The following is an 18542-nucleotide window of genomic DNA, read 5'->3' as shown; positions in this document are numbered from 1 at the left end:
GCGCAAGTCAATATGCCGTTTATGTTTATGATTGGTTCACTGATGCTATATGGCACGTACATCAACATGCCGAACACCCTGATGGTACGCTTTTGACGCTGTCTGATCGGACCCATCAGCTCGTAGCGTCGGCTGCGTCTGGACGTAAGGTGAAACGAAGTAAATCTACACCAGGAGTATTCAAAATTTATCGCTAAGTTGCGGACTGGGTGTCTGTCGCGGTGTCGAGGGCCAGGTAATAAACAGGAAAACATAAATAAGTAAAAATCACTTAATAAATAGATTTAGATACGCACTTGCACACAGAGAATAAAAGTGCAATCAAATATCAAAATAATCAAAAAGGTGTATTAGCAGGACACCTAAATGCGAATAATAAAACTTGCTACCAGACTTCCAATACTTGCGAGTTTAATATGTAGATGATTAGAAAGCGCAACAAGACGACGGACACAGAAGAAGACACGGACACAGCGCTGTGTCTGTGTGTTCTTCTGGGTCCGTCGTCTTGATCCGCTTTTTGATCATCATGAACCCAGGCAGCACACCAATGTTGGACCTACATTGGGCCAACAACGGCAAACGCTGGCTCCGGAGGTTGGTCCAACATTGGTATTCTGGCCGAGCGCAACTTCTTCCAATGTTGGCCCAGCCATTGGCACCAACGTTGGGCCATCGTTCAACCAATGATCCAGCCATCATTGGCACCAACGTTGGGCCACCGTTCAACCAACCTTCCAGCCGTCATTGGTGCCAACGTTGGGCCATCGTTCAACCAATGATCCAGCCATCATTGGCACCTTTTTTAGGCCATCGTTAAACCAATATTTCAGCCATCGTTGGCATCCACACTATGTCACTGGCTATGCCAATTTTGGCTTTTACACTAATTCAATGGCTATGCCATCATTGGTACACAAGTTCAATCATTGAATAGGCCGTTATCGTCAGTCAAGCTGATTCATTGGGATGTCCCAGTGTTAATGCCATATCTTTAATGCTGGCTATGCAATGATGGCAATGTGTTTAAATCCTGGTTATTCCAACATTGGGTTTTAAGAACCCCTGGCCTGTTTCTTATTAGCAGCCCACTGCAAGAAAAACATTCTGGGCACAAATGGCAAGGTCCTCCTATGCTTTGTCTGTGCACTATTTTATCTGGCGAGCAAATGACTAATTCAAGATCAATTAATACTTTTTTCGGAACTTTTTTTGAAAGGGGCTAGGGAGGAAGCTCAGCGGGGAGCCTATGCCTGGTCCTGGGGAAGGTCCTGGGGCGAGTCCTGGGGCTGGGGAGCCATTACGGCTTCCGAGCGCCTCTTCCTGCAGCCTCCCCTGTCGCAAGACCCTGGCAGCCACTTCAGCACCATTTTTAAGCTGCCGATTCTTCAATTGTTAGCTTCGCACTGATGGCATCTACGAAAAGATCCAAAGGTCAAAGATCAACGCTTCCAAACCCACATTGGTCTTAGTGAAGCACGCTCCCAAGCAGCACTTCAACAAATGTTAACGCTTGAGTGTCCCCTAAAAAGTCCCTCGCTCACGACTTTTCAGTCCTTGCGGCGTAGCACCCGTGGTAGCCGATGATCAGGGGTCTACGACGTCAGGGCCGAGGTCCGGACGTAGTGACGAGGCAGTTGACCGATGGCCGAAGGCTTGAATCAGGCCCCGTACGCCGGTGGCAGCCTATGACCAGGTGTGCGCCAAGGTCTGGGCCGAAGGACGTAGCGACGAGGCAGTTGGGCGTTGGCCGAAGGCTTGAGTCAGGCCCAGAACGTCTGTGGCACGGAGTGGCAGCGGGTGTTCAACTGCGCCACGCATGCAGTCTTGTCTACCTCCGGAAGGTTGGCGCCCGGACTGCGTGAGAAGTGGCTTGTGGGTCGGGCCTCTTGACGTCTGGTCACGCCGACGGAGGTCCGGCCAGGTCGCGTCTGCACCGTCCTTTGTCAACCGCCCGAATCCCCTCTCGCGCTCCTCGCATGCCCCCACCTCGTCTTCTTCTTTCTCGTCCTCTTCGGCTGGTCGCGGGATCGCTGGTCGCGAGATCGCTCATCACACCAGACTAAAGGCCGGTTCAGACACTTGCGTTTGAGTGCGTTTGACTGCGTTGCGGCGAAAACCGAAAGCATGCCGGCACATCTGTGCTTCGTATGAAGCGTGGAATCCAATTCAAGGAATCTTCTTGGCACGCGATATAAGCAGCAGGAATGTCATGGTGTCTCGCTGCCGCAACGCAGTCAAACGCAGTCAAACGCAACTGTGTGAACCGGTCTTAAGCCAATCAATTACCGACGTTGGTAGGCCACTGGCTAAGACAGGCAATTGGTGGCCAGTTTAAACCAATCGATTGCCAACTTTGGTAACCCGTTGGCTCTGTTACAGCTTATATTTCTGACGGCGTTGTCACTACCGTAGTCAGTACTGCAGTTGCCGTATTTTGTATGCACTTTGAAGTCATTTTTGGGCAAGCAGGCATAATGCTCAGCTTCTTCTGTTATATGTTGCGTGATAACCTTTCTTTGCAGATTGAAATGCACTTCAGCTTTATGTCACCTCCTACCTCAAACATAGGGTGTTCGAGATGTTAATTCAACGCAATTTTTTTATTCGTGAAGACATGTAATTGCTTAATCAGTCGCTGGATATTTGTTTAAGGTTTTATTTTTTTGCTAAAATTATTAGTGCTTTTTATTTATTTTTTAATTTTGTCCGGTTCAGTCTGAATTATAGGCCGCGTTTTGCGGCTGAGCAAAGCGGGTTGCCTTGAGATTATCAGGATCACATACAGCTGACAATACACCCGTGTCCTAGGTTGGGGAGGCGGGTGGAAATTTCAGGGTTGAACCCTGCCGCCCCCCCCCCCCCCCCCCCCTCTTAGGAAAGGTTTCCCGGCTGCGTCGCTAAATGGGCATAAGAGAAGAGGCACTATGCTTTTTGCCGTATAAACATATACACAAATCGAAGGAAGCGTGCATTTTGTATTTCATGTGGAATTTACTAAGCATATCAGTTTTGGGAAGACGCGTGTTAGTTATAGTCGGTGACAGGTGGTAGAAGCTCCTCCCATCTCTTTCCATATTTGTAGATCGAAAGATCAGGAGGAGTCGACCTCCCCCCCAGCGTTTATTTTTAACCTGTCACCGAACACAGTTTTTTTCTGCGTGCAGGTTCAAACTTGCTACAGCTCGCAATGCATACAGCGTTCTAATTCAGTTGCTAACTTGCTCTGCGTGTGAAAACAAAAGAATCGTTCCCCCCGGAGGCATAGCTAGAGATTGTTCTCAGCGTGCGCGATCAGCACATTAAAAGAACTAAGCCAATTATATATAACATTGGTAAGCCACTGGCTAAGACCGGCCAATGTTGCCCAGCCTAAGTCAATCGATTACCAATGTCGGTAATTGATTGGCTTAAGCTGGCCAACATTGGCCTGTCTTAGCCAATCGATTACCAATGATGGCAACTCATTGGCTAACATAGACCAATGTTGGCCAGCCTAAGCCAATTGATTACCAATGTTCGTAACCAATTGGCTAAGACAGGCCAATGTTGGCCAACCTAAGCCAACCAATTGCCAACGTTGCTAAGCCGTTGGCTGAGGTTGGCCAATGTTGGCCAGTCTAAGCCAATCGATTACCAACGTTGGTAAGCCATTGGCTGAGGTAGGCCAACGTTGGCCAGCCTAAGCCAATCGATTACCAACGTTGGTGAGCCGTTGGTCAAGTCAGGCCAACGTTGGCCAGTATATTCCAGTGTACCACCAATAGTGGTTCTACGATGGCCACATTGGCCCAATATTGGACCATTGTTTGCCCATTAAATACCAATGTTGGCCCGACGTCGTGTGCTGTCTGGGAATCACCAACTTGCCCAACTTTCTACCCTCGTCAATATGTAGCATAATTTATTATTTAGCTAATAATTGTGGCCTAGAAAACTCACCGGGTATAAATCAAAGCGCATAGGAACGTTGCATACGCAGAGCGCAGAAGGCCAATGAGAATGGTTCGACTGATGATGAAAGTACGCGATACTTATGACACATGACACTTGGCACATGACACTGGCAGGCGCTCTGCGTAACGGTTCTCACCTATCTATCTGTCAAAGCTCGCACAACAGCACCTGCGCCCTTCCATGTGCAAATATAAATGATTATTTCTACGTGAGAACGCCAAATAATCTTAACCTAGTTACAGTGACACGGAGCAGGGAACCAAGAGTGGAGATGCCGGTGATAACAATATGCAATAAAAATGACACGCAACTGTCAGATAGATAAGATCATGAAAAACAAATACGAAGCGTGTGGTGAGCGTCGCGGCGCCGTTTCTTTACACAACCTTATTTTTGCGCCAGCGAGTCTACTGCAAATGGGCCGTCAGCTGGTCGTCGTTTCAAGGGCGGTGGCCAGCCGCGTGCCGATGGGAAGGCCTCTGCGTGCCGTATCTTGCCCGGTGAATAGGGGTTCGGAGGCTCCTGGCCTACACGAATAAAAGCTCTGTTGTCAAAGTCAAGTTTAAGACTGCGCCAGGAACTACTCCCGCATCCCCGCCAGCCGGTTTTCCTCCTCCGCGATGCGCAAATAGTGCGCTACCGAGTCACACGTCGCGCTGACGCCTTTATAGACCGGTGCATCGAGCTCACCCGAAAGAAGGACGATCCAGGCCTGGCACCGAAAGCAACACCTTTTTATCTGCAGGGCGGGTTCAGCTGCAGTTACTCGGGGCTCAGAAATCGAGTACTGCTCTGCGCGGCCTGTGGGCCGCGCCAACACCTTTCTGTCTCAGCACGTCACACAACTCGTTATGGCTACTCTCTTAGAAAAAGGGTTTATATAGTTCTCTCTAAAGGGAGAAACGCTCTTGTAACCTATGTTTATTCAGAAAGGGAGGAACTTTTGTCCCTGAAAGCAGGGGAGCAAAGTTCTTCTGTCGTCTACGTCTTTTTATGGCATCCCCGAATCAAGCAAATCGATTGAACCAGGCTTAACGAGGACGCTACGTTCTTTGTACTGGGAAATAGGAGGAGCAAATAAAAGCGTAAAACAAGCGTTCCGCGAACTGCATTTATTTCCGAAGCCGGCTTCCCCCAAGAAAATGGCGCTTCGAAAGCAGTCACTCAGTCTTCTCGTCGTCAGCACTGAGATGTTACACGAAGACAATCGATAACCAGTTACTTCGCACCCTTTACGTCTTACCTTCGCTGTTCCTCGAGTGACAATTCCTTCGTCAGCACCGCACATCACGAAGGAGCGGTAAACCATTTGCGATACGAAAAGCTGCTCTCAAAAGAGAAAATTCCAAGCAGCCTACTTTGTGCATTGCAAGCACTCTGAATCACAGGTTTTTGCATGTCACTTTCAAAATCTAGAACAACAGCTTTATATAACGAAGTTCAGTGTTCAGATATATGGGGATTTTAATCTACCAGAAATTGACTGGTTGACTGTTTGACTCGTTGGCAAGCAAGGTCACCAGCCTGAAAGTATCGAGCCTGTTAGATTTTATTGATTTTAATAGATCTGTACAAAGCAATATTATCCAGAATTCAGCCGGAAATATACTTAACCTTGTTTTAGTTTCCTCGCCAATTGTTTGTAACTTGCTAATTGTTCACCCCTTAACAGGTGTTGGTCATTTCCATCCACCCTTTGTCCTTTTTCTTTCCGCTTCGTCAACGGGTCTCTTGCAGTCAGGAATATTTTTTTGTAGAGCAATGGAGATTACCTTTAAATGTACAAAAACTTAAAGTGCTATGATTGGCAACCGATCCTGATTGATAATTGCGCGGATTCGGCTGCTGAGGCTCTTACAACTGTAGTTTCGAGCGCCATAGGTAAATACGTGCCTAAGCATTTTTCTCGGGCAAACAACTACTTGTCATGGTTTTCAAGGGAGCTCAGGCGTTGCTTACGACGTAAGCTTTATTATCATCGTCTTTTTAAAACATCTGGACTGCATAAGTGGTACGCCAAATTCAGTGAGTGTCGTGCTTTGGCAAAACAGCTCTTTAAACAAGACGAAAGAACGCATACGGCTGTACTTGGGACCGATATGCACACGAAGCCAGAACTCTTTTGGAAGTATGTACCATTAAAAAAGAAGCGAAATCATAATGTGGTCTCAATCAGAGATAATTCTGGTTACACATGTAATCCAAGTAAAATTGCCAACAAGTCTGCAGTGCATTTTAAATCCTGTTTTTTGTCTGCGGCAGTCACTGACGAAAGCACGACGTGCACACATTAGTTATTCTTTCTTTTACTCCATTTAACGAACTTGAAATTAAGGAAAGCATTTTTAAAATGAAACCTAAGATGTCTTGTGGTGCATATGATATTCCCAGTTTTATTGTGAAAGGGTATGCTGAGCTTCTGTCACCTGTCTTATTACACATATTTAATTTATCACCTCGTTCGGGAATATTTCCGCCTATTTGGAAAAGCGCCGTAGTTGTTCCAATTCATAAATCAGGCGATCCTAGTGTTGTGAACAACTACCGTACCGTTTTAATACTGTGTAGTTCAGGTTTTTGAGATAGTAATACACAAGCTTCTTTGCAGTTACTTTAGCCTAAAAATAAACCCCTATAAAAAAAAAAATGAAGGGCAAGTCGGTTCAATCTAATCTATGCTCTTTTTTTAGATTACGCTTCACCATTTGTTCGTGACCATGCACAAGTCGATGCAGTATATTCTGATATGACGAAGGCATTCGATAAGGTTGATCACCCCCCCCCCCCCCCAAATACTCTTCTTACAAAAGTAAAACTAGATAGTTATGGTTTGCGTCCAACGTACTGCTTTTGGTTTAAAAGGTATCTCTCATGTCGTGAAAATTCTGTTCGTGTGTCAGGGCTCATGTCTAATAAATATTTGTCGTCTTCCGGAGTGCCCCGAGGAAGCAACCTTGGTCCACTTTTACTCTTGATTTTTATGAACGACCATCTCTCATAGCATGAAAAACTCTGAAGTATTACTATTTACCGACGGCATCAAACTGTTTCGCTGAGTTTGTTCGAACTCGGAGCGCAAACTTCTTCAGGTTGACGCGTTGGCAATTTCCAGGTGGTGTTCGATGAACTATCTTTTGCTTCATGAGCAAAAGAAAAGATAATGTCCCTGACTAGAAAGCGAGATTCACTTGTGTTACCTTACACAATAGACAGCAGTGTCATCTCCCGAGTGTCCGTCATTCGTGATCTTGGAATTTTTGTTGATTCATCTTTAAATTTCAATAATCATGTTTCAACTATATGTAATGCCTCTCTTAGGAATCTTCGGGCGATATCTCGTTTTACGAGGCTGTTTTCTTAGCCTGATATTCTTGTGCGTTTATTTTGCTGCTTAGAGCGTACAAAGCTGGAGTTTGCTTCATTTGTTTGGAATTGTATCAACCACAGTGCGTCATGCTCTATTGAGCGTGTTCAAAGACGCTTCATAGGCATAATCTATGACAGGCATTTCGGGCGCCGGTGTTACTACAACTTTATTTATTTTATTTCAAAATACTATCAGTCTCTACATGGAACTATGATAGGGAGGGCATAAACAAAATACTTGATAAACACGGAAGGAAAAAAAATTAAACAAAAAATGAAAAGAACATTAAAAACTTGGTCTGAAAAAAAAAAAAAAAAAAGGAAACAAGAGCAAACAACGAAAACTTGACAACTGCGTTCGTTGCAAACCCGTCCTAAAAATATATTACAGAAGAATCATTCGGCACTGGGAAAAAATGTAAAATCAATACAACAATGGAGGAATGACGCTGGCTGGAAGTCATTACGCGAAAAAAAGGGAATAGTTACCAAATAAACATGCCATTTCAAGGATTGCTGCCCACGTCATCAAATGCAAGATAAGAACAAAAAGATTCGAGCGATTGACACGATATTGCTTGTTCTGGGAGAGAGTTCCACTCGCTTATCGTTCGGTGAAAAAAAAAAAAGGAATACTTAAAACAGTCTTTGAAGCATCGGGAATGAAGCAAGCTGTCTTGTCTATCTGTAGGTAATCAATAAGAACCATGTAAAGAAATTTCAACCTTTTCTCTTTACGCCTAGCCTTTAGTAGCGAAAGTTTGGCTGTCGAGTACAAAGCCGTTGGCGAATCTAATCGACGACAATTAGAAAATATAAAGCGCAAAGCGAGCCTCTGCACTCTTTCTAATTTAAGGGCATCTTGCTTAGTGTGGGGGTCCCCAGATTTCGCATGCATATTCCATGACCGGCCTGACGAGCGTTTTATATTCCAAAAGTTTTGTGTTGACTGAGCTCAGTTTTAGGGACCGTCTTAAGTACAATGGATTGGGCGTTCGCTTTTTTTAACTACATTATCTTTGCGCGTTTCCCAGCGTATAGATCGTGAGAAATGGTCACACCCAGCTCTTTGTATTTGCTAACCCTTTCAATCGGGTTTCCTTCTAGCTCATATACAAACACACTGGGTTTAGTCTTGTGAGTAACTGTCATTCAAACGTTTTTTTTGTTTTTTTTTTTAATTTAGCGGCATTCGCCATGTATTTTACCATTCACCAATGCACGCAATACATGTATTTCGGTTAAGTTGTTGTTAATTGTTGTATGCAATATACAGTCATCGGCGAATAATCTAGCATGGACAGTAAGGTTTTTAACTATGTCGTTTATAAATATTAGGAAGAATAGCGGTCCGAGGACCGTGCCCTGGGGGACTCCCGATTTTACATCACTCATATCGGAGTGCTTATCGCTAATTTCTACGAATTGCCTCCGTCCATATAAAAACATCTCTATCCATCTGACTAACACGGAATTCTTTAAAATATATTTTAATTTGATCAATAACTTCCTATGGTTATGCGTTGTCCTAAGCGCACTTTGCTCGATAGAAGGCGTTTACATGATTTTATGGTTTTACATAACGTTGGGAACGGAAGTATTGATTCATCACTTTTGTTAAGTACTGTTTGTTTCCATGTTCCCTCGCGGTCTAGTCGGTTTCAGAGCCCGTTCTACCCCCTTGACTTTATATGATACGTCTCCCTTAACAAGAATGCAACTGGAATTTAACAGGCTTGACCAATCTGCTATAGACATTTTTAGTGACGTGACAACTTTTCGACGTACACTGGAGTCGACAATTTGTGTATAATTTTGGATATATGTGGCTCTCTGCATTTTGTTTTCAATGACGAACTGTGTACCCCTATTTAGGCTATTTGCTGTTTGTGGACATGTCAAAATAAAGATTATTATACTCGTGGAGGGTGCCAAATGCTGAATAGGTTTCCTTGCGTGCATATGTCGGGCGATTTCTGAGATACCATCCCGAGAAAGTGTCTGCGTGCAAGCAGATGCCGAAAATCGCAGCACTCCGGTCCTCTGTATGACAACGTGTTTTCGCTAAACGCCCCAGAAAACTGTATGTGTTCGTATATTCCGCGCGCTTTCGTTTTACTGCACACACAATATGCCGCCTAGAACATATCCTTGCCCGCTCACTCAGAACGAGCCGACCACCACGTGTCGCCGGACCTGCTGGCCCTGGACGACCAGCTGCTGGCCCTGCAGTGGGTTCGGGACCACATAGGGCCCTTCGGCGGCAACGGCAGCGATGTGGTCCTCATGGGCGCCGGCGGGGGCGCCTGGTCCGTGGGCGCCCACGTATATTCTCTAAACCCGCTGGTGCGCACCAGCGTAAGCCGCTTCATTCTGCACGAGGAGTCGCCCTGCCGAAGGTACGCGGGGGCACAGCCTGTTGTTTGTTTCTTAGTGGCCGCACTATACACCAGTTCAACTCCCTCAGTCCTCACGCCAGTGTGGCGGCGCTGATGTCCATACAACGCATGCGAAGGCGCCTCACCTCACGTGAATCTGGTTTCTGCGGACGCGCAGTGCTCCCGTACCTGGTCCACCTCGAGCGCGAGCTTGCGGCCTTTGATTTTTGTACACGTTCCCACAGTAAAAAGAATGCACTGGAAAGTCAGCCGTGCAAAGCGTAGGTTGCTCGATTAATCGCAAAGCGTTTAGACAACACCGATTCCAGGTCCCCTTGCCCGTAACCCGCGCGGACACGTCAGCGGGAAAACCAAAAATCGCTAGGTCTAGGATGTGGCAGTGGCGTGCAGGACAAAGGTTACGCAGAAAAGACCCATGTACAAAAGTTGTTTCCACGTATGTGGCTGTGTATATGCATGCTTTGTGGCGTTAGCTGTTCCGGCATATTGTAGTGATTCCAGAGCTTCGGTGAGATGGAGTATAGTTGCGGTAGTCGACGTTACTCCTTTCCAGTGACGCATAACTTCGCGTAACTTCGTGCCGCAACGAGTTCGAGCCTGACATTGGCCGTGTCGCCCCGTGCAGGTACCGAGCTCCGAGTTGGAAGAACCTACTGCGGGCCACAAGTTGCGAGCGAGAAATGGCTGTGGACAGCGTCGAGTGCCTAGACGCCAAGAGCGCCCAGGAGCTCCTCTTGACCGACGTGGCACCCTTCCTGGGACCAGTGACCTTCCCGTATCGGAAGGACGAGCTCCTCGCTGACAAACAGGTCCTCATCGGCGGCGCCCTGGACCAGGGAGCCACGCTCCTGGCAGACGTTCTCGCCCAGCCAGGCGTGATGAAGAGGAGCACGGGCGGGATTGACATTGACGTCAGTCAATAGTTTTACATTTTCTCGTTCGCTTAAAGGAACGCTGAACTCCTAAAAGTATGATGGTAACATTCACAAAACAGGCACTTCGAAAAATTCGTAAAATAATATTGAGGCACGCGAAAAAAAAGTAGTTCACAGTAAGTCATAAAATGAATTTTATCAGGAAAAAAGTTACAGGCTATTTACGCCTGGAACGTGAATATTTGACCGATATCAGTCTAATTGAGTGGAATAATAAAAACAAATTGAGGCTCCAAACCATTCTGTGAAGGTGGCTGGCCAGCGAAGCTGTAGTTTCACCTGTAACGATGACCCACTATACTTAGGGTTGTTTGTTTTCGTGTAAAACCCGATTTTACCCGATTTTTACACCCCGAACATGTTTCAGGAGAATCGGGTTAAACCCGATTTTTCCCCGAATTGCAAAACCACATAACCAACCTATTTATTTTTACTGCGCACGGACTGTTTGCGGTGCACACACGCTAGCTACCCTACCTCGGGACAACAGTGACCTATCGTTCATTTCACAAGCTGCGTGCAGCACTGTGGACGCTACACGGAGGCTTCTACGGAGGCCGACTGAGGAAAAGCGACAAGAGGCGTTGGGGCCTCGGAGCGACATTTCCGCCCCCCCCCCCCCCCCCCCCCCCGCCGTGCAGGTGGAACAACCTTGGCATGCCACGTAGCTTCGGCTCTGCTGCACGCAGCTTGTGAAATGCACTATCAATCCCCCTTCGATCGCTGAGTTGTCGACGCCCAATAGAGTCTCTCGGGTAGCACGGCCATCGCGCTGGCGTCCAACCTTTCTCACGAACAACGCCCGAGCCAGTCAGTCGCGTAAACAGATCGGGAAAACTTAACAGGTTTATTCCATAGCGAAATATCTGATCGAAGACGACTGTCCCTCGAACGGTCAGGTTTTTCGTTGTCACCTGAGGGAGAAGAGGATTCCGTGGGCGGTGCTTCCCTTGAAGCGACCGGCGCCGATCGGAGCTGGAAAACCCTGATGTCCCCCCGACTAGCAGCTTGAAACAGACCCCTAATTTTTACGCGTTAGCGTTAAGAACCCCGTGATACGCTCTAATAAAAAAAAAAAAAGAAAACGAGCGCATTATTGCGTACATTTGTAAATTTAACCAGAAAAAAACCCGATCTCTCCCCGATGATCAGCTTGAAAAATAGCACCCCATTTTACCCCCCCCCCCCCCCCCCCCCCAATTTAAAAAAAAAATACAACACCCGAAAACGAACAACCCTAACTATACTATACGAAATGATTGACGAAAGAAAAGTAAATGCACTGTACTAAACCTTTTTTTGCATAGACCCTTTACTTTGCAAACGCCATCAGGCGGTGTCCAGTCCATGACGTCCCAACGAACTCTCGGTTCATAAAAAGAATGAACGAAGCCCACCTTGACACCGCTGTCTAAAATGTCGATAAAACGTTTAACTACCCATTCTTCAGGTGAACGCCAAAAGAACGAAGAAGCGGGAGGTCGTCGAATATTATTGCAAACCAACTTGCCTCCTATAAGACGGTAAATTGTACAGCCGAATGCGCTCGTTAAATCTCCAATATTGTTGTCCGTGTAGCAATTATGCTTTCGAGCACTGGTGACATAATTAAGCTCGACAGGCTTGCATAGACGGAGCGATTGGAAGTCGCTTGGGACGCAAGCGGAAGTTCATGTTTGTAAACGGCAAAATGGTCTACATGAAAGACTTCGTACGCTGCCGTTGCTGCGGCAGCTTGTGCAACCGCAATCTTTACCAGAAAACGCATGCGGGAAGTGCTACGTGCTTCGCATTGTTCGCGCGCGACTTATCATCTATCATGTTGTTTTGACACTTGTTTTATGATTTTCTTATTTTCGATTGAAAAAAAAATGTCAAAACCTCATGATAGATGATAAGGCGCGCGAACGATGATAAGGAGCGCGCGATGGTTTTCTGTCGACTATTCTGTCGACGGACACGAAAGTACCCGACTAACGAGTCGTATGCAGCTTCGCTGTAAAATAGGGGACGTCCAACCTAAAGCAACTGTATCGTGGGAAAGTAGCGCCAAGCTGCCGGTATGGTCGACATTTTGGCTCATGAAATGAGCAATTTTTCCTTGAACTTTCCATTCTTGGTGAGCCAGTTCTAAATTCGCTGGTGGCGGGTAGCTTTATTGAGATGTCTCTTATATACCGAACGTTTGCTATCTGCACACCGGCGAAACAATATTACATCTTCGTACCACCATTACATGCGGTGTCGGTAATGGGAGGCTTTGAAAAATAATTTTCCTGTTTTGAAATAATCAAGAAGAACATTATAATTGTAAAAGACCCGTTGAGATGGGTATTATTGATAAGTTGATTGCATACCCAGTGCCAAAAACTATTATATTACCGAGGTACGCCTTAAACATTTTAACTGCCACTTCCAAGATAACTCGGGAGACCACCCACTCACACCCCCTGCTACTCCCGAGAATACTCGTGTTGCTTGCCACTGTCGAGAAATCTCGTCTCGTGTAAAAAAAAATAATGCGGTCGTGTCCCGCCATCTATAAAGACGTTAAATGTGTAGGGTATATATTAGACAACAGATGGAGCGCGTGTTTCTACATCCTTAGGGTGCCTGCATGTCTGTCTGTCTCAGGGTGAAGACATCCATTGTTGCCCTGAATGTGCCAGCGCGTGGCGCTCTCGTGCCCTCGGTGCGTGACTTGGGCGGTAAGATGGCGTCTATGCATTAGCCAAAGCTACGCGCTCGAGCTGAGTGACACCGGACTGCGCGCACTTCAAAATGCATAAAAAAACTACCGGGCGGAAAACTGGCTGAGATGTCACCACTCAAGCAAAAGCGCGCGTGTGTATGAAGGCACTCTATACATCCTCGTTGCTTCGTCTTCGTCTCGGCAGCGCAGCCTCCCAGCCATGAGCCACGGGCGAGTCAGAGTGCCACGTGCGTTCGCGCTTTGAGGGACGAAGAAATTCGCGCACTGTTGATGAATTCTGACTCAAATGAAAGTGATAATAATGAAGCAGCTCAGCTAAGTGACTTGTCGAGCGACGACAGCGAAGGAGAACTCCTGCCGTCAAGGAGTCCAAGCAAGAAGAGGAAATGGGACGAGCAGAATTGCTGGTGGAAGAAGAGAGAATTCAAGCCTCACGAGCACGGTTTTAACCAATCATCTTCAGGGACCTGCAAAGGCATTACAGCGGCGTCCAGTGAGCTCGAGATTTTTTAAAGTTTTCGAGCGCAGCGCTTGGGCGCCTGGTTTTCGGCTTGAGCGGCGTCGCCATCGCCGTCGGCGTAACCTCTTGTTGCATTATGGGGCGTTTTCTACAAGGACGTCACGCGCGACGTCACGTGTGAAGTCACGAGGGCAAAATTGTTTCCGCTAAATTAAGCGGGAAAGTTTTCTGCTTAATTTAGTGGGAAATTTAGTGGGAAAATTTCCCACTAAATTTAGCTGAAAAATTTACGCTCGTGACGTCAAACGTGACGCCACCCAACCCGGGAAACTTCTTCCGCTAAATTTAAAGGGGCGGTGCAACAATTTTATGATTGAAAGAATTTGCATCTCGTCATTTTTACGTTGTTTACCGTGTCCCGGGGGACAGCGAAAACACCTCCTTCATTAAAAATTTCGCGATTCCGCTGCATAATCGCAAGGCAAAAGTCGAGCTTTTTCCCCCAACTACAGCCGGAAGTGGCAGCCAAAGGAACTACGGCGAGAAGATTACGTGACCTCGCTCGGCGGCAACCTGCAGCATACCACCCGCTAATGTCAGCAGAGAGAGGGAGAGGAAGCGTCCTTCCGTGAGAGCACACGGGAACCTACACGGCACTCCGAATAACATCACTAGGAGGGGGTCCAGGTGTGACCCTAAAGACTGGGTGTGAGTTGAGGGGTGCCCGAAATGTCAATGTTTATCTTTCTTTTACGCAACAACTAGGACACGCAGGCGAAATCGGTTTTGTGTTCTTTGCTTCAGAAAGGTCAGAGGGCAACGTCCACAAATTTTGACCAAAGTCCGAAAATCGTTGCAGCCCCGCCCCCCCCCCCCCCCCCTTTTAATGTAGGTCGGTAACTCGTTCCTCTTATTTTCAAGTAACGAGTAAAGCATTTAGCTACTTTTGTTCGGTAACGCCTACAACCCTGCTACAAACTACAAACTAGTGATGTGACTTCTCTCCCAACGAGCACGCTCAATCTTTGACACAGTCGTCCATCCATCGCAAATGTGCTGCGTGGCGGAACGAGGCACGTACTCGGCACTTTCAAGCATTCGCGGCCTCGTTTCTTACACTGGGTCCCGCCAGGCTCCTGGTTGCGTACTGTCTGTGGACTAACAAAAAGCCTTTGATTAAGTCGACCACCAGTCTTTGTTTGACATTCTTCATGCGTACGGTTTTCCTGTCAATTTTGCAGCTACTGTAACAGACTTATTCCTCCAGTGAAGCTCGCATTTTCTACTGCGGCGGTATCGGCTCGGCCTCTCCTATCCGACGAAGTGTTCGTCAGGGATGCCCCCTTTCGCTTTTGCCTTTCACGATCACTATCGACCCATTCCTACGCGCGGCAGTAAATAGACCACGTCTCCGTAGCCTCCCTGTCACAGGGAGCGGCTTTCTCAGCGTGTCAGCATATGCAGATGGCGTAAATATTTTCCTTAGTGACGACGAGTCAATTTTAATAGTACTTCGCTTGTTTCAAAAGTACTCAACCGTATCCGGTGCGCAGCTTAAGCTACATAGTCAAAAGTGCTTCTCCTTGGCTCCTTCAAGCCTAAGCACTTCCTGGGAATCGTCAGTGTCTTGCAGCTGAAGATTCTCGGTGTCTTTTTTGCCTTTTATAGTATAGTCTCACGAAACTGGGACTTCGTGACTAGCATGGTGCAGGACAGGGTGCAGTCTGCAGCATCCTTCGCTTTGTCGTTCCCCAAGAAAGCGCGTCTGATCAGGACTCTTATATGTGCTAAAGTGGGGCATGTTGCACAGGTCTTGCTGCCAACGCCACAAGTGAGAACATTGCATAGCGTAATTTTTCGTCTATATTGGGACATGCATCCAACGGGTGGTGCTGCACCAATTCGTGGAACGTTGTGGATGGAACATCCCCAACTTTACTCTTATTGCTCGGAACCTTGCTCTTCGTACAATGCTCAGTGTCTTGGACAACCAGGAACAGCCTGCAGGGGTTTGTGCGCTCTACTGGCTCAGACCACTCGGTCGTCACCTTTTTATGTGCACCAATTTTAACGCAGTCATAAGAGAGGACTCCTAGCCGACACTACGCTGCTTTTGTCGCTCATTTCCGCTACGTGCTAGGGGTGCTGGGAGTGGATGACGTGTTTTCGCTCCTAGTAGCCCGTATTTCGGAGCTGCAGGCAGGACTCGGTACGATATTGTCTTCAAGAGTCCAGCGAAGATAACGAAGCTCGCCCCCCCCCCCCCCCCCCTCACCCTGGTTACCCGAACCTGACAGTGGCTTTCAATGGCGGGTTGAAATCAATATCTTGAATACAAGACGAGTCTTGAGTCGTTGGGGCCTTTCAAAATCTGACTCCTGGACCTACTGGTCGTCGGTAGAAAAACTAAACACATCATGATAGAGTGTCGCGTCGTCACGTACTTTCAGATAAGAGCTGTACGCATACTCCGTTTACAAATCCCAATAGAGTACGATGAAAAAAAATTGTCGCTGCGAGCACCAGTAAACAACCTACGAATATTGACAAGCGAGCACCAGTAAACAACCTACGAATATTGACAACAGCTATCAATAGGTCTACACTCTGCAAGAAGATAGGATCAGCGACCTTTCAGAATAGCTCGTTTGCGCCGATCAACAACATGGTACGAAATTTGGTTACGGCTTCGAAAATATTCTTTAACGAGGAACTTCGTATCTATATGGCGAATCATACTTTTGAGGGATTGCTGCAGTGACATTGTGCTAATTCAAAATGGTGCAGTTAAACTCTGTGGATACGCTTGAAGAGATTTTTGCTGAATATTACAACAATGCATAGCAGCAAATGCACATGATCCCTCAAGATGTTTGTAGTGTGACTTGACTCTTAACGGGAACCTGAGGAGATTTCTGAGATCGACTAATTATGGTGATAACTCACTCTGCGGGCTCTACACATCCTAGAAATTTTCAAATTCCCATTGTCTTCACCATTAAAAAAATGGAATACGCCGAGGTCATCGCAGGCGATGGGACGAGCTTTTCCCGAAACCAGGACCACTGTCAGCCAGTAGCAAGCGGAAGATCCTCGCGTCCCCGACCGGTGGACCCGCGAAGTGATATATCGAACGCGCGCGGCTGGTGGCACGGACAGCCCGCACACTCGGACGTCCGGACTTCGGACGCCCAAACAAAGTCGATCGTCATCGTAGCAATTTCTTCATCGAGCCATAACTCTCGCTAACCTGACGGCTCTCGAGGAAGAGATGCTTCGACGAACAGCCGGCATTGGGTCCATCCCTTATAATGCGACACCATCGCACGCCGTCGTAAATTTGAGTCCAGCGAGCTCAGAAAATAGTCAACACAGTGGGCCGCACCAACCGCACCGCGAAGGAGCCAGGCCACCCGAGGCAACACACGCACCCAACGAGAGAATCCAGCGGCTAGGAAACACGGCTTGGTAGGTGATACGCCCTTCATTATACCGCTAGCGTGCCTAGTTGATGCCTCTTCTTTTATTTTTTTTTTTACACTGGTAGCAATCTTGTTGTTGTACGCCGATGGAGACAGTCGTCGAGCGCATCTGCTGCCGAGAATACCCGGCGGCCGTACGCAGTCAGCCGGTCTCGGGTTGTGTAACAACCCACCCGCAGTTCAAGGCCCTGTGCCCGGACCGAGATGTTTTTAGGCTCGCTTATGTAAACATGACACTACCGCCAGAAAAACATGGGCCCAAGCGCCAACGAGTAATACATGCCAAAAATAAAAAGCTTTTCTTTTTTAAGCTTTTCGGTCTTCCTTGCGTAAGCTGAACGAGTAAATCAAACAAATTTGATCTTATTTACAAATTGAAGCAGTGCCAAAAACAAAAGCAGTTCAGTGTTAGTCTGAGCTTGTTCAGACTTCCAACCGCGAGTAATGTTGCCATGAAGTATAGGAACAAAAGGCACAGTAATTCTTCTTCCCTGTATGTCAACCGCTCCATATTTCTAAAAAAAAACACCAAGCTCTCCTGAAACCTTTTGAGTGTCAGCATCCGTTTGACACTAAAATGAGATTTTCAAATGAACCGCATGCGCTCAGTTTTCTTGTTTCTGTTTTGTACCACAAGCGGGGCATGCCAGTGATGTGTGTTTATGATTATCATCATTGTAGAAATGTCATTGTCTTGCTCTGTTTAGACAAACTATTATGCTGCAGTAACAATAGGAAATTTGTGAAGTTGACAACGTGGAGATGTTCACAGTGATCATTGTTAAACATGAAACGAAGGTTTTGTCATACGCTCCAGGTTTTCGCTTTCTCCCCTTCGACACTAGCTACTCCTGTAGAACGGAGGCTGATGACTGCAAGAGAAAACATATGCGTTCTTTGTCTCTTGTTCTCATTCAACAGTCGCTTGGCAAGTGCTGGGAGGGCGACCTTAAAAATTAAGTTGGTCTTGCAGGGCACGGTATAAACTGCGTGGAGGCAGAGTTCCAAGAATCATGTGACTATTTCTTGCCGTATGATTCTTGGAATCGCAAACATCACGTAGAACAGAAATAGACATCTGGCGCAATCGTAGCTTCCAGTTCTCTGCTAGAAGGGTAGGTGGCAGTATCGAAGTGCGAGGCAGGGAGCAACTGGCCTGGATGCAGCAGCGGCGCTACGGTCGACATTGAGACGCATCGTCTGGTCGTGTCTGCTTCGATTTGGGCACCT

At 47.0% G+C, this 18542-nt stretch overlaps 1 protein-coding gene across 1 annotated transcript in view; it reads left to right on the top strand.

Annotated features, from left to right (window-relative positions):
* LOC8033375 (carboxylesterase 5A) overlaps positions 1 to 18542 on the top strand; it is a 62427-nt gene that overhangs the window by 26567 nt on the left and 17318 nt on the right. The window contains exons 7-8 of the mRNA XM_040207391.3: positions 9491 to 9722; positions 10348 to 10633. Coding sequence (XP_040063325.1) covers positions 9491 to 9722; positions 10348 to 10633 — 518 coding nt within the window. The remainder of the gene's footprint in view (positions 1 to 9490; positions 9723 to 10347; positions 10634 to 18542) is intronic.

Source organism: Ixodes scapularis, unplaced genomic scaffold (assembly GCF_016920785.2).
Source record: "Ixodes scapularis isolate PalLabHiFi unplaced genomic scaffold, ASM1692078v2 PGA_scaffold1__304_contigs__length_218370807, whole genome shotgun sequence".
Taxonomy (NCBI): Eukaryota; Metazoa; Arthropoda; class Arachnida; order Ixodida; family Ixodidae; genus Ixodes; species Ixodes scapularis.
This window is presented reverse-complemented; position numbering and strand designations above follow the sequence as displayed.